Here is a 25,103-nt window from a genome sequence, read left to right on the forward strand (position 1 = left end):
AATGAATCAGAATACTTTTATGTTTAAACCTAATCCTGCAAATGACTGATTTCATTGGTGATTTGTGCCTCTCAAAACTAGGGGAATCTGGATGTGTCTTTTGAATATGCAAATATGTGGTATTTCCATAAAATACTTAACATTTTAAAATTATTTGGGTTGGAGTGGAAGGGACCTTAAAGATCATTGAGTTCATCTGCCTCCCTGCCACGGGCAGGGAAACCTCCCACTAGATCAGGTTGCTCAAAGCCCCATTCAGCCTGGCCTGGAACACTTCCAGGGATGAGGAATCCACAACCTGTTCCAGTGTCTCACCACCCTCACATTAAGGAGTTTCTTCCTCATGTCTAACCTAAATCTACCCTCTTCTAGTTTAAAATCATTGCCCCTTGTCTTATCACTCCATGGCCTCATAAAAAATCCCTCCCTAGTGTTTTTGTTGTACCTGAAAAGGTACTGGAAGGCTGCTATAAGGTCCCCCTGGAACCCTCTCTTCTTCAGGCTGAACAACACCAACTCTCTCAGTGTCTCTTCATAGGAGAGATCTGAGGATCTGGAGAGTCTTCTGGACTTGCTTCAACAGGTCCATGTCCTTCCTGTGCTGGGGGCCCCAGAACTGGACACAGTACTCCAGGGGGTGAACTTCTTTTGATGTAGCCCAGGACATGGTTGGCTTTCTGGGCTGCAAGTGCATATTGCCAGCTCACATCAAACTTCTCATCAACCAACACCCCCAGGTCCTTTTCCTCAGGGTTGTTCTCAATCCATTCTCCGCCCAACCTGTATTTATGCTTGGGATTGCCCCAACCCAGGTGCAGGACCTTGCACTTGGCCTTATTGAACTTGATGAGGATGGCATGGGCCCATTTTATCAGAAGACAAATTCCTACAAACTATGGGCAATGAATAAAAATGCCTGAGTTAGCTGGTTTTCGTCTTTTTTTTGTCTGTCTTTCATGCCTTGCTGAGTGAGCATGGAAGGCAAATTTGCAAAAAGGCAACTCGTCATAAGATGGCACCCCATAAAGAGCACAGTGAACTTGTAACACACAGAAAAATTGCAGCTTAGATAATTTCATATTAAGCTGATAGTTCATCAATAAAGGTTATTTGATTTGTATTATCCTATAAAGTGTAATCGAACCACTAATTTGCAGGAAAACAGATTTGTTCACTGTTGTAGTGCTATGGCTCACCAGTATGCTGGTAGCTTTGGTTGGACTGAAGCCTTTTGTACAAAACCAAAATAAAGTTAGTTGTTCTTCAGACAGAGAGGAAAAACAACTGCAGAACAGTCTCCTGAATCTCCATTTCAGTCTCACCATCAATTTTGTAAGTCAGGCAGCACATTTTTTTTAAATTTTAATTTCTTTCTTTATTTGTATTTTGGCGACCTTTCTGTATTAGTCATTCACGTCTCTAAATTGAAGGGTGCAGCTCAAGATGTGGGTTTGGATGCAAATCTGTCAAATGTTAATGTTCCATGTTATTTATGGAAATAAAACTGAAGCTTTTATCCTCTGCAGACTCCACAGCAGTATGAAACGGAATACAATGCTAAGCGTGGTGATGGGCAATCCAGCAAATTTCATGGTTATGCTTATGATGGAATATGGGTGATCGCCAAGACCCTGCAGCAGGCAATGAAGTATCTGAATGCCACCAACAAGCACCAAAAAATTGAAGATTTTAACTATACAAATCACAAACTTGGCAAAATTTTTCTGGATGCTATGAATGAAACCAACTTCCTTGGAGTAACGGTAAGTGCTAAATGGATACTTGTGGGGTTGAGGAGGATTGTGATTTTAAGTCAGTAACTGAACCAAGCATTACATTTTTAAAACTCTTGAAAAAGAAATGCAGTTGTGTTTTTCTTGTATCTTCAGAGCTTCCACAGTTCCACTTTATTTTAAAAATTAATGTTGTTTCCTTGAGACTCTTGCTTATCACCTGTCTTCTGATGCCAAGTGATAACACTGTAGCCTCAGTTATCAAATTTTTAAGCATGAATGCCATCTGAATTAGCAACTCAGAGTAGTCTCAAGGGAACCACAAATGTTGCAAGCTGCAATAACCTTTTAAGTGACAGTTTTGGCCATTTAGGAGTATCTTGAATTTGATCTGAAAATGCCTCCTATTTCCCTGTGTAATTTATTTTTGATCATAGGTTATAATACAACAGTGTGTCCAGCTCCAGTGCTTTGGATCATAGCTCTTTTTGTAACATTCTTCAGTTGTCATTTAAGTTTATTTATAATTTGTATATTTTCCACAGTGAAATACAAAGCATGCTGACTATGTCTTAAGAACTGGTCACATACAGTAGTCACCTCATTCTGTTTTCAACTGAAAACCACAAATTCATAATAAATTTATTTTTTTTAAGCTTTTACAAGAGAAAAATAGGCAGTAGGAGTGGGAACCTAAAATTTATTAGACATAACTGTCTTTGAAGCAATGTGAGTTACAAGTTCATAGTGCACGTGTGTTCAACAGTGTGCAGAGCCATACTCTTTCACCAAGACAAATGAGCAGACTCTACTTCAGGGAGAATGCTCTTCACAGTTTCCAGTAGCAGAAAACAAGGAGGTTAGTGGAACATTCTTCATTGATGAGTGTAGCTGGGCTGCAAGATGGCTGGGTAAGGAAATCAGAGTTTCAAAGAAATGTGTATTTTAGCTGTGCACAGAGGGAGTGCTCCCAGGCACCTCCTTGCAGCAAGAGCGTGCAGAAGGTTGGCAACATTTCCACTGCTGTACAGTGGCTTGTCAGTGTGTCCACAAGTTAATTTGCATTGTCTTGGATATCAGTTAACCTCAAAAACATGGTGAGTCAGGGGAACTGAGGTTGGCATTTGAGTGACAAATAGGTTTGAGGGGGAAATGCCTACATACAGACATCAATTGCTGAAGAAGCCTGTTGTGTAGCACAGTACAGTTGAAACTAATTTAAAACTTGTAATTAAAAAGCAATCATATGACAAGAGAGTACTAGAATCTAGCTGCCTGTACAAAATTAAGTTTTCTTTCCTTTCACACTGGATTTGACCAAAGGTTTCAATAAAATAATTGTGCAGTATACCATTGCATCCATAGCAGGACTGGATCTTTGATAGAACTTTCAGTCAGTAGCAGCTATAAACCAGATTCTGCAAACATTCAGATATCTCTGGCCTGAGTTATTCTAAGCAAAGTATCTCTCAATATGGATGAAATTACATGGCTGTGCAGGTCCCCCCGCCCCTTTTTTTTTTTTTCTTTCCCTGTCTTGGCCTTTTTGCCTGCTGTGAAGTCTTAACAGCCAATTATTGTAAAATTGATGTATTTTATTAGCAGTACTTAATGGCCTTTCATGAATCCCTCCCACCAAAAAAAACCCCCAAATCTCTAAGATGAAGAAGGCTCTTTTGTGGTAGTTTCAGAGACACCAGCAAAACCTCACATACCTTTATGTAGTTGGTAGAGCCACTGGAGGTAATTCAATGTTGGAGAATCTACTGAGGTCTCTGTTCAAGTGTTACTACTTTGAGTCAGTACAGAGTGATAAGTTGATTGGAAAAAATATATATCTGGGATATTTATATACCTGCATTTCAATTATACAGTTTACATACAGTTTATAGCATGCTACTTATAACATATCCATCATGTATGTTGGAAGCCAATGATAATATTTCCTAAAGCAAAACTTTTTTTTCTGAAGGAAAAAAAAGAGAAAGTTGAACCATATTTTGTCTAATACTGCCCTTGTGTAAATTGGAAGATTGAAAATTAGTTAATAATTAGTGCTGTCTTTCAAGGGGGCTTATCAGGATACTGAATCATATTTAATGCATACTGAATAAAAATCTATCTAGAAAGTGGTAGGGTTTTTTTTTAGTCATAGAACCATAGAACAGTTTGGGTTGGAAGGGACCATAAAGGTCATCGAGTTTAAATCCCCCCTTGGCATTTGCTGGGACACCTCCCACTGGACAAGGTTGCTCAAAGTCCCATCCAGTCTGGCCTTCAACACTGAATTAATTTTTTTTTTCTTTTCTTTTAAAAGGTATGAAGGTGCAGGTAGTACCTGACCACTACATAAATGCTTATATTTGTTAGGAAAAAAGAATGTTGGTTATACTTGGAAAAGATAGTGAATTTCACATTTGTTCTCAGTATGGGAAAAGTTTATATTGGTTTCATGGAGGAGCCATGGAGGTGGTGGGAGAAATACAGGGCATTTGAAGATGTTCTTGTTTTTTCCAGAACATGACATTATTCTTAAAAATGCTGCATCACTGAGCAGCTCTGAGTTGCCAGTCTCTGGTGCCTCTAATTTTCTAATTATTTCACCTTGTCACGGATGTGATGTCATGACTGTGACCATTCTGTCTGGTTTATGCTTGAAGTCCTATGACTGTTGCAGTAGGGTTTTCTGCTGCTTGAGTTTATCGCCGTTATCTGTGATTATAAACCAGGCTTCAGAATTATTAATTTATTTCTCAGCATTGTATCCTTCTGTTATTTGTGTGCAATGGAAAAAGAATTACAGTGGAGGAGTGAGAAAATTAAATAGAGTGTTGCTTTTGCTGTTATGTCAGCCAGAGACTCCAGCACAGTAGGATAAAATTCCATCAGTGCAGCTGCTGCACAATTGAAACCAGAGCCATGAAACAGCTTTCAGTCTATCCATAGCATCCTCTATTCGACTGGATCCAGTCATGTTTCATAACTAGAAAAATGCTTATTGATGTGAAGTTCAGGTTGTATTTTGATGCTTATTATTTCTGAAGGCTGATTTCAGGAGCTTGCCTCTGCTTCCCGGGCTTCAGGAGCCACTGTGCTGTACAGGAGTCTCAGAAACACGGGAGGTGGTAGCATTAGAATAAGAACAGGGTGAAAGTATTTATTTCATGTCATCCTGGACAAAATAATATACCCTAAGCCTGTTAAATTAAGGAATACATCTATCTTTGGCAGAGAATCAGATGGAACTACTGTGGACTTCCACTGAGTCTATTTATGCTTAATATAGGGGTTTAGCAAACATTTCTCTAGTGGAACTGATCAGAGTGGTTAATTTTGCGTGAACAATTCTGATTTAAGCCTCAAGAGCTTTTTATACCTGAAGTCAAATGTTCCTTGTTGGCATAGATGAGGTAGGGCAGATACTAAAGTAATGGGAGGAGGGTGCAATTTTATTTAATTAACTACTTTTTATTCTAGAATAGTGCTTTAAAAGGATGGTTAAAAGAGAGGGCAGGGGAAGATTTAGTGTGCAGTGGAATGTCTCACACTATTAAGAAACCTGTTCCTGAGAAATGCTCCTAAATATTCCATTGAAATTGACTTAGACTTAATATTGAACATTTGAAAATTTGCATTTGACCATTATCCATCAGTGGGTGACTTGAGGGAGTTCAATAAGATGTCAAAATGCATACTCAGGAAAATATTTATGTGTATATATGTATGCATAAACCTGAATGTACTCACAACTCCACCTGACTGTTTCAGTTCTCAGTTTCTTGCACACCTGACCCCGTAACTTACGAATGAGAACAACTCTGAACTCAGTACCTTGTTGTTTACATTTGATTTTTCAGAACTTGCTGCCCATTACAGGGTTTTCCATGTAGCACAAACCAGAGAACCACCTCAGGTCTGGCTGTGTGCAAGACCTCTTACATCTCTGTTTTATTCTTGAGCATTGAATCAAAGCTTCTCCCAGTGGAGATAAACATGGTGAATCTCTGAGTTCCTTGCTTCCCTCCTGATTTGCAGTGCATTATCCAACACAGATGAGCAATTGAGAGTGTTACAGTGAGTTAGCTAAATAAATTGTTCTCTATGTGGCAAATTCATTTAGGAGTCTCCTCAAAACAGAGAGATGCTAAATCGAGCCATCAGCAAGTTTGCATAGGGTCATAAATAATGTTTGCTCATTAGGGTAATTCAGTGCAAATGTTTTCATCTGCCAACAATGTAAAACTGCATACAGAGGGAAACTTTCAAAGTGAGAACTGAGATTAACTGTGACATTTCAAGATTAGCCCTCAAGCTAAGCAGCAGCTGATGATTTAATAGATATAGTAGGTGGCAAATAAAAAAGGCTGTAGTCTGAAGTTGTAGAACACTTATTACTACATCTGTCATTCTAATAGGTGGGTATTTGATGAATATATAGGGACAACATATATTTACAGACAAGCTAGGGCTAATATCTCTTAGGTTCTTCTGCTCTGCATTTAATTTTGTCTGTATCTAGAAAATGTTTAACATAATACAGATGCCCTAGAAGCTATCTTGTTGCTATTTTGGGTACAAAGAGTGGAAGTCCTTAAATAGTAAAGAAACAAAGCTGTAGTGATGGTGATTGCATTGGTTAAGTGGTGGTGCAGGTTTGTTCTTGACAGTATTTCTCCTTCAAGCTTCTGAAGAAAAAAAAAAAAAGCACATTTCAGGAGTTCCACCCTTCTGGGTTTTTGTTTTTGATTTTGTGTTTTGAAGTGTGCTTTGTTTTGTCGCTGTCCGCTTCCAATCCACTTTTGTTTAATCTTTTTTGGTTTTGTTATCTTCTGTTTTTCTTTTCTGTATACTAAATTTGGAAGCTCTGTCTTTGTCCAGGTCAGCAGTTAAGCTGGGAGACAGTATCAGTGGTTTTGAAAAGTTTTCCAAACAGTTTCTTCCTCTGCCAGTTAGTTTTATCTGAGGTTGTTATAGAGGGCCATTTGCCAAAAAAACCCCAAACCCAATAAAACAAAAAAACCCCACAACATACTGAGATACAGGAAACCTGTGCATGCTGGACAACCAATGTAGGAACTATGAGTTTTGGTATCTGTAGCATAAGTAGATGTTTTTTTCTGGAGGTTAGATGGCCTTTTGTGTTCTATTTGGACAGAAATACTAGGCAAGTGAGGTTTTTATTTACCACCTCTTCAGCACGTCGTAGAAAAAGAAGGAAAAATATTATGTACCTTCTTTCATTGCAGTGAAGTCCTGCGCCTCACCTCTCCAAGTTCTTTTTCCCAAAATCAGAATCACAGAATGTCAGGGGTTAGAAGGGACCTCTGAAGATCATCAAGCCCAATCCCACAGCCAGAGCAGGACCAAAACTAGGACAAAACTAGGATCCAGATGGGTCTCGAAAGTCATCCAGAGAAGGAGACTCCATAACCTCCCTGGGGCGCCTGCTCCAGGGCTCTGTAATCCTTACAGTAAAGAAATTCTTCCTCATGTTGAGGTGGAACTTCCTGTGCTCTATCTTGAAGCCATTACTCCTTGTCTTATCACAGGGCACAAGTGAGAAGAGGTTGTTCTTTCCTTCTTGATGCCCACCCCTTCTACATTTATACACATTCATTAGGTCCCCTCTCAGTTGTTTTATCTCCAGACTAAAAAACCCCAGCTCTCTCATCCTTTCTTCACAAGGCAGGTGTTCCAGTCCCTCAGTTGTCCTCATAGCCCTCTGTTGTACTCTCTCAAGTAAATCTCTGTCCCTCTTGAACAGGGAAGACCAGAACTGGATGAAATACTCTAGGAGAGGTCTCACTATGACAGAGTAGGGGGGGAGGAGAACCTCCCTTGATCTGCTGGACGCTCTTCTTAAGGCACCCCAGGATACCATTGGCCTTTTAGGACACAAGGGCACACTGCTGTCCCATGGATAACTTGTTGTCCACCAGAACTCCAAGGTCCTACTCCATCGGGCTGCTCTCTAGCAGTCTGCCTTCTAAGCTGTACTGATGCATTTTGTTATTCCTTCCCAGGTGCTGGACTCTGCACCTGTTCTTGTTGAACCTCATTCAGTTCTTTCTGGCCCAGCTCTCCAGTCTGTCCAAATCTTGCTTTTGACAAGAGATAAGAGTTGTTGTTCACATGCTTATTTAAAAAAGGTGATAGGATAACAGTCTTACAGAGAAGTCACCTGTCTTTCAGTAAGTGTATCAATGAGCAGTCATTTCTGGAAGTCATTAGAAAACCTGGAGTAGCTGCATCCACCTATACATATGGCTTCAAACCATCCCAGTATTTATAATCAAAGGCAAATGAGGCATCACTGATGAGAATCTCTATTGATGATCCCATATCAGTAAGAAAATATGCACAATGTGTCTCTGTTTTCCATATATCAGCCTGTGGAAGAGTTAAGAATTTACAATGTCTGCTATAATTGGTTTGACAGAATCTCTCCTGCAATTACAATCCAAAATGGAAAAAGTGGTACAAGGTGTGCAGTCAAATTTATAATTTTCTGTTTCTCAAATTTAGCTGTTTCTCTCACTGAAACTGCAGCTGTAGCTCCCAAGGAAGGAGTAGAACATTGCTGTTAGGGGAGGTTCAGGAAAGTTAAGCATGATGGAGGAGGGGAAGTCTCAGGTGCTTTAGTTGCCCTGGGACCTGATGCAGTTCTTGGTAGCTGTGGTGGCACATAATGTGTCGATTAGTACAGCAGCCTAACAAAGTTCCATCTTGAGTGCTGTGATTACATAGTACAGGTTAAAATTATATCAAGTCCCTTTAAAGTATTATTGCCTGTAAAGGAAAATGGCTTCTTCCCCAAAAGAGCAATGTCTTGAGAGCTGGGGGGTCTGCACTCTGAATGGGGAGGCTCTGGGAGAGGAATTAAACCTATTGCTCTGTCCCTACCCTCCACCCTGATTTTAACAAAGTCTGGAAAGGAGGACTGCAGGAAAGGGTGCATTTAGGAGAATATAATGGGAAAGGAAAAGAATTCCTGGAAGGTTTTCATATAATCTGCACCACTGAGCAGCTCTGAGTTTCCAGTCTCCAGTGCCTCTTGTTCTGATTTGCTTAATAGCACGTAGGGTTTTATGAACATCTCACCTGACCATATTTTCCTTGAAACAGATTCTACTGTCCTTCTTGAAGAACAAATCTCTAGCAGATTATATTAATTCCACTGAAATATGTCCAGATATGGACATGTATGGATGGGCCACGTGTTTACTAAATGTGCCATGTAAGTGTTTACTAGATGGAGCCTGATGGTCCTGAAGAGTCAGCTTGGGCCTTTTTATGGCTACCTGGCAGATGGTGTGTGAATGTGCTTGCACAGACAGGGCTGAACTGTGCTTCTAAGTGAGTTTTTGCATATGATGCAATGACATATAGGTAAAAATACAGGAATTGTGAACCTTCCAGAGTAATGGAATTTTTCAGTGTGTTTTTTGATGCCTTTAGTGTCACTGGCAAAGGCAAAAAATATGGATGACAAATTTAGGGATGGTACTGCTTCTGTCTGCTGTGTCTCCACTTGAAAAGACAAGCAAAGACATCTTCCATGCCTACCTCCAAGCCCTGAGCTGCCCAATGGCTTGGGGATGAAACAGTACAGCCTTCACTTCTGGCATATTATTTCAGTATGCACAGTGATCAGAGAAGCAAGATTAGTTATCCTGCATTAGCCTCAGCCTGCAAACTGCTTCCTCAGACCTACCTCTGATTTATCTCCCTTCCCTCTTCTGAAGAGAGCACTTCAGAAGTACCTGAGCTAGCTGAAAGTTTGAAATATGAATGTCTTTCTATCGTGAGTCTAGAGTTAAAAACAACCATGTTTTTAGAGAAAAGATGTTTTAGAAATGGTATAAAATGTAATGCCCGGGTGCTGAGGGGTATTATAGCTTTTGTATTATTTTCCATGGGAACAGATGTTAGCCCTGCTGCCTTGGGATCATTCCAGCTCTGGTAATACCACTCTGTGTACCTAAAACTCACACTGAGGTTTCAAATAGATAAGGAACTTACTGTTTATGAGCTTTATATAGGGACTCTTCTGGGACAATAAATGACATAAAGATGCAAAATGTTAGTATTGTTAGTATTCTCTCTTATTAGACATGGCATTTTATTATTTTTTTGCTATACAGGCAAAGTATTGTAAGATTTTACTGGTTTGATCCTGTTCCTGTGTCAGTCAGAAGGAAACCTCTTTTGACATCATTGTGAGTAGAGGAAGTGCTTACCTTACAAACTACTTTAATAAATAATTTGTGAATATAACTCAAAATGTTATTTTAAAATCCTTTTTGCCCACAGAAAATTTAGAAAAAAATTCTTCTGAAATTAATGAATGTATTTTAAGAGTGCTAATCAGTTGTAGTGCTGTAAGTTAGTGATGAATGATTAGACACAAGAGCTTGTTCAAGCACATTTGGAGAATGCATCTAGATAGTATACTATGTGAAATTAACTCAGATGTCAAAAATGTGAGTGACTGAATTAATGTGTATAGCAATTTAAAAAGCAGTATCTGGTGATACCCATAAAAGGCTGCAACTTCTAATGCAGATCATGTAAAACAAAGAAACGCTGAATATTTTAGTGATTGTCGTCATTATCTATATGTGCTTTGACACAACTGTGCAGTTCTTAACTGCCTATCATATGTTTGGGAATATGAAATAGTAATACAGAAAAAAAAGATAAAGAAGAAATCTCAGGGATAATATTATGAAGGCTGAAGCAATAGGAAGACAATCCCTAAACCAGGATGGGAAAATCTTAAGAAATGTTTATTACTGTTCTTTGAAGGGCTATTATCAGACTTCTTTAAAATTTTCTTCGTATCTTCTTTGCTTTATATTAAGTATGTAGAGTTTAGAGAATGTTTAAAGCACATAAATGATAAATATTTTTCCTAAATATGCCGAAGTTTTAAAGCAGGTTCATTCAGGAAATAAATTATATTGTACAAAATTAGTTCAAAACTGCTTATTTTAATCCTTTACACCACTAATTTGGATAATTTGGAAATTTAAAAATTGCATTTTTCTGTTAATTTTTGTGTTACATTTACAAAGATCTGTTGATTTATATTGGTTGGACTGCTTCTGTCCATTGCTGAGTAGTTGCATGTCAAACTTTATGTTCTGTTTTCATCTAGGTTACACCATTAGCATTCAATTTTAAAAACCTTTTAAAAGGAGTCTTTTTTGCCTTCAGTGAAAGTGACCCACATTGATGTTATGAGAATTAGAATTTAGCCTGATGAGAATATTTTTTTGCACCTAGGAGAAAAATTTTCCCTTGAGAAATATCTTGCAGTGTGACATTTTTACTTTCTGGCCAGATGAAAGATAAAAAAAAAAAAAAAAAAAAAAAAGGAACATTTAAAAATATATTTTAATTCTCTGTCCATACTGTGGTACTTCAGAGATTTTGGCTTTGCCAATTAACATACCCTTTGCTGTTGTTAATTTTTATGGCAGCTCAAGGGAAAAATATTGCTTAACTTGAATATAGCATTTTGCTGAGTGTGAATCCACCTGTAGTGTTAAAAATGGTCTTATTAGCTGATGTATCCTGAGATGCTCTGAGGTTGTCAGGTCTGATGTTCAATAGATTATATTTTCATACATCACTGCTCCTCTTTTCTGGCAGTCATGATTTCTGTGATGAACTAGTTTTCTTCCTTGGAGAGGTGCTCCAGTTGCAAATAGAGGATTCCTGGAGCCTGCAAGCATTTTAGTGAGACACAGGAAAATTAAACTGTTATAGTGACACTTATTGTAGACAAATGCACAGTACATTTTAAAGAATTCTCCAGTATTTTTTGGATTGGCTTTTAGAACTCTGTGTATTTGTTACTTTCTGCTCATACCAGGTTGGTGCCCCATCAGTTGCTAGTGATGAGGGTGTTTTTTGGTGTTTTGTGCCTGTGCTAGACAAATTATAAGATACTCTTCATCTGTAAGTTTTTGTAATGCATCGAAGATATTGTGCTTCAGAAGAGTGAATGGTATGGTAGGGCTTCCTCCTTGGAGTCCTTCACAAAGAAACTTGTGGAAGGCAAGGAGGCAGAAAGTACAGAAAGTCCTCTCTTGGAGGCCTTTCAGTCTAGGACAGGATGCTCTGCTTGTGCTGAGTCACAACTTCACACCTCACATGGTGAAATAGGCAGCATCCAAAGGCAGCACTTTGCAAACTAAAGCCAGTGACTACCTTTTATCTTCTTCCCCCTTTTTTTGGTTTTTTTTTTTTTTTTTTTTTTTTTTTTTTCCCCTGACCATCTTATTTTTATTTGAATACTTTTTGAGCATCTCTGTTCTTTAAGTTTTAGCAAAATAATTTCAGGATTCTGCCTTTTGCGTTATCACCCCCTTCCTACCTGGTCCATAATGACAGCTGATGTTGTCAGCTTATGAATTCAAACACTGGATGGGAAGCAAGCTGCTCTGTCATTTTTCATATACTGTTTCTGTTGAATACAGGGCCCATCATATTTCACTTGGTCTTTCTGTGTGACAATGATTTTCCCAGTTAGTGACCTCAAATGCACCCAAATTATAACCGTGCTTGATAACCATTGCCAGGAATCAGATTATTCTTTTAGAACATGGTCTAAAGAGAAGTTCATGCATCTCTATGTTATTGATACTTTAAAGAATATCTGTATTTCTATTTCTATTCTTCTAGCCAAAGCTCATGACACCTGAGTGTCGTGCCTCTCCTAAAAAGTCTTTCTTCCTCTCATCCTAGAACTTGTTGGACTGCCTTTAATGTTGCGTATTAGATTAGCAAAGGTCTGCTCAGCTCTCTCCTTTATGTGTGATCAAGTCTTTGTTTGAGTGACCCTTCACTCTGAGCACAACCTGCTCAGGTTCACTGTCATACCACTCATGGTATCAGTGGGTGTAATAACAGGTAATTTAAAAGAAAACAACCCAACTGTAACCCAAAACCCCCATAACTTAAATCCAAGGAGTAAATTTATGATTAAACACTATCACAGGTTGTGTTAATAAAGCTGCCCAGGGCTGACATTTCCTCATCACTTACCATAGAACACTCTACACGGTGCATGGTGAAATGTAAAAGTCTGAGTGTAACTGTAGTACTGACAAACTGAAAATTTTTCTAGAGTAAATGAACAGAAATAAACAGATTGCAGAGTATGATTAGAAAAAAGAGTTGGTCATAGACTGTATTTCAAAATCAGCAAAAACTATAGTGGTGTTCCATCTATGATGGATTTACATATTTTGGGGGGTTTTATTGCCAAATCTAATATGAGTAAGCAGAATGAGCTACCTAGGGGCCAATCCTTTAATTGGTGAGCTTTGAAAAACACAGTTATGGAACACTTCAAAATTTGTAAATTCTGTCCCTTTTATGGTTTGTGAATTGAGTCCCAAAAACTTCTGTTGAAATTATTCTGCCTGTGCAATTTCAATTTCAATTCTGCCTCATTCATTCCATCTGCTGAATCAGACAGGGGTTCCGTTGTGTTTGATCGTGTAATTAGAGTGATGTTGCACAGAAGCAGTCATCATTATCAGCACTGCAAAATATACAGAGCTAAAAACCACAGCTAAAGACTGCAAAGAATATATTACCAAAGAATATTATCTCATGGGGAGAGACAGCAGCAGAGAGCCTGGCAATTTGCTCGTGCTCCCTGAGGAGAGGGTCCCAGCTCCACGCTGTGCCTCAGGAAGGACACAGCTTGTTGCATCATTTGTGGACCCTCAGAACTTAATGCTTTGCCTCACATGGCTCTCTAGTCCTGCTTGCTACTTGCAGTGTGATGGTGATGGTGCTGCCTCTGCCTGCTGACCGTGGGGCTACAGCCTCAGCATGTTCATCCTGAGGTACTTCCTTTCTAATGTTCTTCAGGGGTTACAAAGGGGAGAAGTGACAGTGATCAGAAGTGCATGTCTCAGCTGAATGTGAATTATGTGAGACAGAGGTAAACTTCTCAGCCCAGAGGCTCTTGTTCTGCTGAACTCACGTTTTCTCTGTACCAGAGAAGCATGTGAGCATCTCCAAAAGAAGCTGCAGTCATATTTTCTAATTGAAAAATTTAGACTTTCTTAACATTGATTTTTCTAAGATCACAGTCACATCTCAGAAATTTTGTTATCCGTGCTTTTGGTAGGAATGAACTCTTGTCAGTTAATTTCTTTCGGCCCCCCCCCCCCCCCCCCCCCTTTTTTTTCTTTTCTCCAAATAAAAACCTTTTCCTGGTCTCTTGCTGCAGTTTCCTCTCCATTGTGCCAGTTTCATTGATCTAGAAGCAAGGCAAAAAAAAAATTAAAAAAACCAATTATGGCATCTCACAGTTTGATAGGGGATTAAAAATATAAATTTACTCAGGTAGCTTAAAGGATATAGAGATGAGTTAGATTGTATCTAAGAGTAAATCAGACAAGCTACACATGCAGCTGAGGATTAGTTGTTTTTTTGGTCCCTTTGGATGTCTGCAAAGCAAACCAGCACAGCATTAAACAGAGTCACACCTGATAGTTATGAGTTGTGTGCAGACCTTAGCTGCCTCACGAATCCATTGTAAGGACCTTTCGATTGTAAACTCTGAAGTTGTTCATTGCTTTTAAAATTTTTGTGTGATTTTAAAGCTACTCATAGCCTGCTCTTTGAAGACAAAGACTGCGATGCTGTGGAAATTCGGATCTCTCTGTATCTAGATGGTGTTTTCTGTTATTTTCCATGTTGAAGACCCAGGTTGTTTTACAGAGGTCAAAGGACCACAATTAGTATTCCAGGAAGGATTCAGCATTCAGTTTGCAGCTTCATGTTTCAGCCCTGTGCCTGTTAGTGTCAAGTTTTCCCTCTTGCAGAACATAAGGTGAAAGTTTCTGAGAAGGCAGGCATCCCTTAGTGGATATTTCCTAACAGTGCAGCAGACCAAATTAAGCTTTTCCTCTGAATTAGGTCTATTTTCTATAGCATGGATGTTAAGTTCCAAGGAACACAGCAAAGGCCACCTCCACACTTTGAGGCAACCCCTAAGCAGTGAAGGTGGGGAGGGCACCTGGTCTAGAGCACTTGTAGCACACATGCCAGCTGCTGCTGGGTTGCAGGAAAAGCTGTGGAAGAGGGAACATAAGTCCCTGTAGATGTGGTTCAGAAAACATTTGGGTAAGTAAAGGTTATAGGTCATGGATATTAAGCATACTTTCCCTTAAAACCTAAGTAGTGGCTTCTGAGTCATTGGGCTCATAAATTACTGGAGCTGTTACTGCAAATAGCATATACGTGGAAGGAAGAAAGGAAGGAAAGTGTTGTAACTACCTTGCCAATTATTTCTTTTCAGATCTGTTTTTTAAGATCTGGGCATTTTAAATTTCTATATTTGTATGGTGCATCAGTGAGCAAATGTCAGCTGTTAAAAATGTTCAAGCAAGTTAAGATGCAGCTGAGCACCGAGAATATTTTTTTGCTTGTGCATTGTATTTCTGATTGAAATATATCTGTAGATATTTCTACAGGATACTGGATAATGCACTTTATGTATTTCTTGATAATTGTATTATCTGCATTATACATTCAGGGTATTTTAGGTAAACATTTTGATGAACTGATAAATCGGTCAAAGGCTCACTCGATGATGAGTGCTGAAAAAGAGTCATGTGAGAGTTACATGAGAAATATAAGAAATACAGATGGAAGATCCCAACAGTTGCCCATTTACAAATGTTAAACTGCACTATGTCTCCACTGTAAATTGAGGGAACATGTAATATGTAAATCAGTGATTTAAAACTTTAGCATATTCTTTCTCTATTTCTTAATACAGATACTTAAAGTATCAGTGGCAGAATATTGGAATTTCATATTTTATTTCTGAAAAATATTTTCCCTGAGGCTTTCAAACTGTTTATACTGGTCTTTCTCTTGGGTTCTGATTAAGTGAAGTGCTTAAGAGCACACTGAATATTAAGCATGTGTATTCCAAATGGGCTGCTAAAGGGCTGTATTGAATCAAGTCTTCAGTAAATTCTTTGTTTTGCAAGCTCGGTTGTGTTGAAGTTGAAAAAACCCAAAGCACACTAAAACAAACCCCAAACATTTCCCATATAGAGTTAACATCGAGTAACCTCTCTTAGTGCAACTGTTTTACAATGTCACAAATATTAGCAGCAAGGGAGAATAGATTCATTATACAAAATGTGAATATTATACAATTTTTAACGTGCATCTCAGTGAGATTAAAGGCATGTCAGACTTAGGTTTTTCAATAAATGCATGCTGCAGCCTGGGGCTTTGTCAGAGCTGAAAATCTAGTTTGTGACATGCTTTTCACTTCTCTGAGCGACATGAGAGGCTGTGCTACAACCCAAACGGCACTGTCAGCAGAGCTTTACCATGTTTAGGCTTTTGCAGACTGCATGCGTTTTGTGATCTTAACTTAAAAATTCGAACATCAAACGGAGATAATAAAATTACAATAATAAATTCACTGTTGGGCTGGCTTTATTCTTTGACATCTGCAAACGCTTTTTAAAATTCATAAATCAAGGACTCCTCTCAGTCAGTAACAAAACACAGCACTGTGTGATGCAATCCCAGAACAACACAACAACCTTATTTTCTCTTATGTCTTTCGTACCAGCCGTGTCTCAGACTGTTTTCCACAGTGCTCCATAACTCCAGGCAGTATTTGGAGACAGTAGCCAGGGAGGAACCTGTTCAAAACTCCTCATGAGTCACCAGAATAATTTCCTTCAGCAATGTATCTCGTATGGGAAGGGGAATAAGTAAAAATTTCTGAAACAGCAATTGCCTCACGCTTTAATGAGATTTTAAGAAGGGAAGAAAGGGATAACAATCTTTCTCTGCCAAAGTAAAATTATTTTTCTCAGTTTTATAAAAAGAATTAACTCATCATGGTGAAATATCAAGCATTGTTACATTCAGGTTCTGTTATTTTAATTGTCTTTCAGTTATAACAATGAGAAAAGCTACGTGTAATAGCCACAACCTTTTAGGTAAAGGCAACTTTAAGTTCATGTCTCTTTAACTTTTTTTAACTGGCAGGCAAAATAAGGCACACTTTACATTAATAATTCATACTGCACTATCTGTTTGACTTAAAAACTGATTGTAGCTAATCAAATGCACATGGATTTATTCACAGAGTGACAATGCAGACACTTGGTGCCCAGCCTTGCATCTCTGCACTTGCAGTTTGTTCTTTATCACCTTCTCTCTTCTACTCCAAGATGGTACTGCCTTTTACTCTTGTTTCAGTACTTGCAACAGAATCCTACTAGTCATGACCAAAGCTTGATGTCTATATTAAAGACATATTTCTCTCTCTTAGCTTTTTTTGTGCTGTAGATCTACTATGCTTCTCCTGCTATAGTTATTTTAAAATTACCTTTGCTGTACCTAAATGAGAAAGATTTTTTTCTTTGCTGATTACCCCTTCAAATATTCGTGGCAATATCTCTTTTTGCTTCTTATTCAACCGTTCAGTATAGAGGGAAAGGTATTAATCCTCCCCAGGAAATTAATCCCTATGTACTTAATTTGATTTAAATTCCTCTGCCAATGCATACATTAAAAAGTGATATGGCAATGAGCAGGCCATTGATTCAAATCCCATGATCTGAGAGAGGAAATAGCTCTTGATATGCATGATGTTGGAAAAGCTGCTTTTGTGTTGTGGCTTTCTGAATTTCTCTTCACTAATTCACATCTTTCTGAAGTGGCAGTGTTTGTAATAGGTCTTTTCTCAATGTAAGTTGTTGCAAAGCTTACTCTAGGCAGGCCCTGACACTTTCACTTCTCCTCCTCACCATTTTTCCTCACTGCCTTCAGACTGTACATTAGTTTGTTTAGGTCTACCTTACCTTTTTGTAAACCCTGTCTACTTTTCTGTCCAGGAGACCTGGATGTGTTGTAAGTATAATTTTATAATTGTAGGAGGTCAGTAGTGATATAGATAGGAAAAGCCAGCATCCTCCCTGGCCTTCCTCTATGCAGCCTCTTTGCAGAGAGGGTAGGAAAAATGCCTTTACTGACACAGAATCTCCAGTTTGTCTCACTACTTTTAACTGGCAAGGCAAGACCTTTAAGTGATTCTGATTAAGTGATTCTACTTCCTATACAGTACTTCTAAAATGCACAGTAATTAGCATGCATTTGTACTCACTGATTGCAGAAAATTAACATTAAAAATGCTAAATATTTCTTTAAAACTTGGATATGTCAAAATTCTCCCAAAACTACTCTCTTGTTGACATTTTAATGTTCTCCTTGTGTCATTCTGGGCAAAGTGAAAACCTCCAAAACAAGTTATCAATAGTTATCATAAAGTAAGAGGTAAAACATGGAAGCTTGTTCCTACTAATTATGTAGAAAAGCTGTACTAGTAGTGCAGGAAGTTATTGGCAAATATTGGTTTTACAGTCTATTTGAAAAGCAAAACCTTACCTGACCTGATTTCACTAAAGGGCAAAGGTTAAGTACAAGTCTAAAGGTGATATAACTTGCAAACCATCAGTTTTTCAAAGGCCTTATGTCTCCATACTGCTAAAAAGGGTGAAAATAAGGAAAAAAAAAAAAAAAAGCAAAACCAAAAAACACAACAAAACAAAACCCTGCTTAGACACCAGATGGTACTGTTTTCTTCAGCAGAAGGGGTCATAATTCTCTTCAGATTAGCCATCCAGGATATGAAACAAGAAAAGATGATTCATCTTAGAAGTGTCTCATGTTCTTGTTTCAAGTCTGCTGTTCAGTTCTCCCCTCATTTTGTCTTACTGTTTCCTTTTCATCTTTATGAAATCAGCAAAGCCACCATGCTGGATAGAGAAAAGAGCCCTGGTGGGAACTGAGGGTTTAGATGTACCACTTCCTTGCCACTCAAAAGGTTATTTCTTAGTGTAGAAGTAGAGCCACCCAGCAGCAGTAGTTTTGGGCTAACATCTGAATTACACATTACCATTTCCAACTTTTCCTGAAGAGATATTCCACGAGAGGCTCTGATTATTTACTTGTTGTATGGTTAGATGCCTTGCTTTTGAAGGTCAGATGCAAGACTCAGCTCAAGGTGTTGTGAAATCTGTTAGAAGTGTAGCCAGTAGCCAGCAGAAACGTGAATGCATATTCCTATAAGAACTGTCTGTGTGATCTTCCTAATGCATGGTATTTCATGGAGTATGTCTGCGTGAAAAACTTCTCTTGCATTTATTGCACATTGAAATGAGGAGCCATATTTGACAGAACTTGAAAGGTTTTGCTGGATCTGATGCTTGTTGAAGTTCTGCAGTGGTTGAGGTTGAAATGGGAAAAGACAACCAAGCCAAGACTTCAGTACTGTTGAATGTACCTTATTTTCAGGAAATATGCTGTTTGTTTCAAACATTGAGCTACAGTACTTTTGTTTCATTTACTTTCTGGTTAGACCATTGGGTAAAGAGATAAATAATAGGAAAGAGGAAATGTTACTAATGAATCATGAGGAGCTTACAACACCACCACCTTTAGTTCATTACAGGGTGGGCTAAGGTTCTGGAAAAACAACGTGCCCCCAGTCAGAACCATTCTGAGATAAACTAAATTTGATTGACTGCATACATTCACAAATCTTGCTTTAATTTAATACACAAAGAAACAAAAAGTACAATGTTCTTACAGCTAATACATATTGGGGGAAAAAAAAAAGGAGTTTTCTAGCATTTGGTGTACAGAATTCTTCAAGATAAAATTCCAGTGGGAGGTTGTGCATTTGAAGCTTACTTGCTCTTCCAACCATGGATGCCTTAGATATGTTTGGAACTGAAAATGGTTCATCTCAAGCTATAATTGGAGGTATTCTTCTAGGAAACCTTGTCTGTTGAAAAGTAAATTTTAGAGGAAAACTCTGTAATGCTAAAATTGCTTAATAGTTTTTAGAAAAGTTTTATGTGCTGGACCGCTAGAATATTGTAAGATATTTACAATTACTTCATTAAATAGAAGCAGTAAAAATGGAGAATACTTTGTCATTTCCCTACTCTTACCTTATTAGTAATATTCTGTATATTTGTGATGTGTGACATTCTGATTTTTAGAGACGTTTTAACTTACGCATTTTGAAAAATGGAATATTTTATAACCACTTGAAAATCATTTTATCTCAGAGGTAAATAAAGAATTATAGTGCTCTACTTCATGTGTAAACTGTATAAATTAAGCACTAGTGAATAAAGACAGCAGCTGGCTTCTGCTATAACTTGAGTGGGAATATGCAGACCCATGTAAAATGCATTTTGTTTGGGCAAAGACGTTGCAATGACCTCTGGCAGTCCACATACAAAATCAAAAGTCTCATCCTTCTCACTCAGAGCAGTTAAGAAGAGTTTCTCTTGCTTAGGTGTGATAAAGAATATTTAGCCCATTATTTTCTGTGGGCATAAAATCTTGGTGGAGTGAGTAGTGCCTTGACTTCTAGGAATGAATCCTAAAGACGTTCAGAGGCTCAGAAAACCTCCAAATTACAGTCTTTATTAATAAGTGGTGCATGTTCTGGGTAACAATAGTCATCATTTCAATACATTTTGACAACAAAGAAAAGACATGCCGTCTGAGGCAGAAATTTGTATTTAATTAGACTTCATTGATGTCAGTAGAAGCCTTCAGATATATTTCTGTGATACTGTGGATCAAATATGGATTAGAATGACTGGAGACATGAATTTTCTTCCCAGAAATTACCTTTAAATAGGATATCTATAGTCTTTTGGGGCTTGGGTATAAGAGAGTTTGTAATTAGGAGCACCTTTATCACTGGATGTGCTATTCCCTACATGCACACCGCTGTAAAGGAGTAAAAAAAGTTAGACCTTCAAAATGTAAGAGTATGAACATTTTGTCTCTCTTCAAGGGTTTGAGCATACCCTGGCAAGAGTGTGAACATTGTGTCTTTGTAGGACAGGCTGTATTCTCTCTGGGAGATAAATCAGAGAGCACTGGAATTGTTCCTGGCTTTGAGCCACAGAAATTATTGTCAGGGTTGAGTAAGTAAAATTCCTTCTCCTGAATACATTGAGTGAAAAAAAGTCACATCCTCATCAGCAAATGTCTGACCTCTCCGATTCCTATGAAGTCACCCAGCCACATTGCAGAAGGAAGGCTTCTGATGAGAACAAAACAAAACAAAAACCAAGCAAAAAACAGATAGATAAAGCCCTCTATTTCTCTATGGGTCGCCAATGCAAAGTATCTGATGGCTAGTAATAGAAGAGGGAGAAATAGGTTTGAAAAAGTGCTGCATAAATTCCTCTACCTATCTTGGACAGTAACACAGCCCAACAGTACCACCTGGTACCCAGAGCTGCACTGAAACTTTATAGTAATTTCCTACAAGTTCCTGTCCAGAGAATAATTTTTATTTCCACTACCCAGAGAAATAGCAATATGGACCTTCCAGGGAAGTTGGTTTGGTTTAATGGCTTCAGAAAACCATCCTGATATAATATATATCTTCCTTATTTGAGTATTAAAATCTATTGAGAACAAGATAATTTATATGCTAATAAGACTTCCATTATTGCAATGATTTCTTTCTTGTCCATTAACTACGTACACTTTGATCAGTCAGCATTAGGACTATGTATAAAATAGCTTTACGAATCTTAAATAAATGGGTCCGTGTTATTAGTATTTTTAAAGATAGTTGCAGCTACAAATTAAGATTCCTTTTCCAGCTTAGTATATGAAGATACAATATGATCTAATTGGAGCAGCAATTGTTTTTGTTAGCTGTTTTGCAATTATTAATTCCTTTTATGAGTGATAGAAAGAGAATAGAATCTCCTTTTAAGTGCTGTATCCTCATTCTAGCTGGAATTCAACGTTGTCAGATCACTGCAATATAGTGAAAAACATCATAAATATTCATTGAATGCCAGTGGCAGAGAAGGGAATACTTTCTTATTCTAATACCATCGTCATTTGCCACAGATGAAATAAAGGCTTCTCCTTAGTTATTTTTGGGCATTTAAAACACTATAGGAATGCCACGCACTTGGCCAATTAGCATATATGATTGACGACAAGCCTTAAAAAAATAGAAGTAGCTGATTTTTAAGGGCAGCTGTGAAGACAAGGTTTGTCACTATTGTACAGAGCAGTGCGGCTTGTCTGAGTATTAAAAAATGAAATTTAGTCCCATTCAATTCACTGTGAGTGTGGTGGCTGAGATAAGGAAAAGGTTACGATACTGGAGATAGCCAGAGAAAATAATGGAATCTGTCGTTTGTCTTCCTTCAGGCTGTTTAGATATTATTGCTGCCTTTCTCCATGTACTCCTCTCTAAGAAGCCGAGCGCCTGATGCTGGAATGCTTTAATTATGGAGGTGTCAGCGTGAGCTTCAAAAAATTCTGCATATTTATAACTTGCATTGTTGAACCTTTTCTTGGAAAATGAGGAATGCTCATTTTAAACGAAGTTTAATGAAGTTTTAAACGAAGGTGTCTTTGTTTTCCAATTAGTCCTCCTTCAAGTATAATGCTTTCTAGACACTGAAGGTCTAATCTCTCAAACACAGATGAAGAAAGCAGCCAAACTGATAGCAGTTTATATACCACCATCAACCCAGGGGAGTTTTGAGCATGAGAAAACCTTCGCTTTCCCTGAGAACAGAAAAGTGGGCAAAGCAAGGGCTGGGCCACTGGACCTGCCATCTTACCCTAAAGTCACTTCAACAGGTAACTCCCCAGAACTGTGCTGCAGGACTGACTCCAGCATGAGCTGCCAGCAGCATTCCCAGCAGATTTGCACTGGCGTTGGCTTTCCCAGTTTCTAGAGCACACTGCTGGGCTCTAACAGCAACCCAGCCCAGCTCAGCAACATTCAGGAGTGTGGGGCTGGGCTACTGCTGTTGAAACATTAATTAGGGGGAAAGGAAACCTCACCTTGTATTCAACTGACTGCCGCCCTTCTTGAATAGAAGTTAGGGAAATCGGGCTACGTTTGTCTATTATACTCTCAAAAGAGTGCAATTATGAGTCAATCAAAAACTATCTGTTCCTTTAAGGGATAATTTGGCACTGTCAGCCTTCTGAGGCACACACGAATATTGTTTTTCAGATTTAAGTATCTGAATATTTTCAGTATTTAAAAATATAGAAAACTATTTTTACATATTGAAAAGAAAAAAATACAATTTTCTTTTCAAATGAAACGCTAAAATCCAAAAATTCCTTTAAAGTCCTTTTTTGCATGGGAGAAAATTCTGTATAGTTTTAAAAACAGGTATTATTTTTCTTTTAATGGAACTAATTAAAAGCTACACAAATTTCAAAGTTTCTTTATTATTAAATCAGTGAAGTGTGTTGTTCTGCCAAAGTATCATAGGACAGCCTTAGTCACTCAGTGAGTAAGTGACAAGATACAAACTTTCACTACACAGTTTAATTAGTGATGCCCACGTGTAGACATTATTTAAACTATGTATTAGTAAAACATATTAAATCAAACCTAAGCCTAGAAGTTCAGGATGTCTTTGGGCTGTTCCCAGTACACAGGCAGCTCTACCTCCTGGGCAAGCCTGTTTGAGAGCGTGAGAAACATAGCAGAAGATGTCTGTCTGGTTTTCACCAGTCCTTTGGCTTAGGGTCATAAGAGAGATGAGTGAAGAAGGCAGAGTATAGCTATAGGAGAGGTGACCCCAGGCCAGACTGATAGGGAAGGGATAATGGATGACAATATCCACTCTTGAACTTATATTATTGAATATTTTACTTCAGTGCCTCACACTGAAAGCATGAGTGTTATTCATGCAACTAGTTGATAACACATATATGAGAGGCACTTTTAAGATAGAAGACAAAATATCAAATAGGAAGTAGTGAAGGATCTTGAGCATCTCAGTAAGAGACACTGGAGGAAATAAAAGTAAAAAATGCAAGGATGTGCACTGAGACAATGCTTTAGCCATACCAATTGCATTTAAAGACAAAGGAGGTGTCTCAGGGTCAGACCAGTGACAAAGAATGATTCCTCCCCAGTCTCACTCTCAGGACATTGAACCCCTGGCTCCATCGTGGAGCATGAAGTTGCCTGCACACTTTGTGCAGGAGAGAGGCATTTCAGACTGGGTAGGTAAAAGTTTACCTCCTATATAGTACCAGTTTTTGTGGTGGGAAGGTTACTCAGGTGTTCTTTCCTCTTCCTCTGGTGGCTCAGGCAATACCTAGTATGCTAAGAGGAGAACTACTATTTCTGTACATAAATGTCACTCAAAAAAAAGACAGGAAGGAAAAGCTGTTTAGTTCAAATTATATCATGAGCCTAAAAGTAAGTAAATGGCCAAGAATAAGAGGGATCTCAAAGCTAGAGGAAAACTTATGATGACCAGAAGATTCAGGTTCAGAAGGAGACTTCTGGTGGGAATAACAGGAATGAAAAAATTCCCATGCTGAGTTTTATAATTTTAAGGAGAAGGACTTAGATATGAACACAGGTCCTTGCAAATACATTGATGGGTAGTTATTTCCTTCCAGTTCCAAATGTACCAATTGATTCTACCTGCATGCCCCTTGAAGCTAAGCCTGAGAGCAGAGTCCTAAAGATTAATGGAAATGTTTTTAGGTTCTTTTTAGGTCCAGAAACAGTTTAATTGTGTCTGAGCTGAGAAAAGGATGGACTATAGAAGCAGCCTGGGAATTTGCTTGTCCTTCCAGAGTCAAAGTGTTCGTGCTTTCCTGATGCAGATGTAGCAGTTTTGCTAGCTTGGGTGCATCTGAACTGGTCTGCACAACATGGTGTAGCTACCATGTTAGGTGTGGGAATGCTGGGGAAAAAGAAGGAGAAGATGTACACTGTTTCTCTGTTAAGAGTGTATGCATTCTAGATCTGTCTCAAATTTTTGGTCTGACATTGATTTTAAATTTATTTTAGGCACAGTGTGTATTTGAAACAGCACAGTAGTTCACAAATGTTTTTCAAACTATCCATTAGAGTGGGAAGATAATTAAGTATCAGTAAGCCTTAACTTTAGTGTTCTGAAAAGGTAGGAAAAGTAATCCCAAAGTAACACCACTATGCTGAGCATTGCTTTATGGAGTCTGAAGAGAGCTACACTTTTGAGAGCTCTGTTATCTGCCATCTGGGAAGCTGTTATGCCACGTAGGGTCTAGTGGAATATGATGCAGATCACTCACAACTCAGAAAATGAACTGAACCTCTTCCAACATCTTCGGATCTGACTGTTTTCTGAAGAACACGGATACCACTGTCTTTCTTCAGTAAAACTGCTACATAATATAAATAGAGCATCTTTGAAGTTTCAAGATGGTGCAAATTATCTCTCATTGATTCTCTGCAGGCTGGAACAGCCAGAAAGATTAAAATGGACAATG

At 38.3% G+C, this 25,103-nt stretch overlaps 1 protein-coding gene across 2 annotated transcripts in view; it reads left to right on the forward strand.

The window, feature by feature from the left end:
* Positions 1-25,103, forward strand: part of GABBR2 (gamma-aminobutyric acid type B receptor subunit 2) — a 474,092-nt gene that overhangs the window by 230,866 nt on the left and 218,123 nt on the right. For both annotated transcript variants that reach the window (XM_071736906.1, XM_071736907.1), the window contains exon 7: positions 1,527-1,763. In XM_071736906.1, coding sequence (XP_071593007.1) covers positions 1,527-1,763 — 237 coding nt within the window. The remainder of the gene's footprint in view (positions 1-1,526; positions 1,764-25,103) is intronic.

The sequence above is a fragment of the Heliangelus exortis genome, chromosome 2, assembly GCF_036169615.1.
Source record: "Heliangelus exortis chromosome 2, bHelExo1.hap1, whole genome shotgun sequence".
NCBI lineage: Eukaryota > Metazoa > Chordata > Aves > Apodiformes > Trochilidae > Heliangelus > Heliangelus exortis.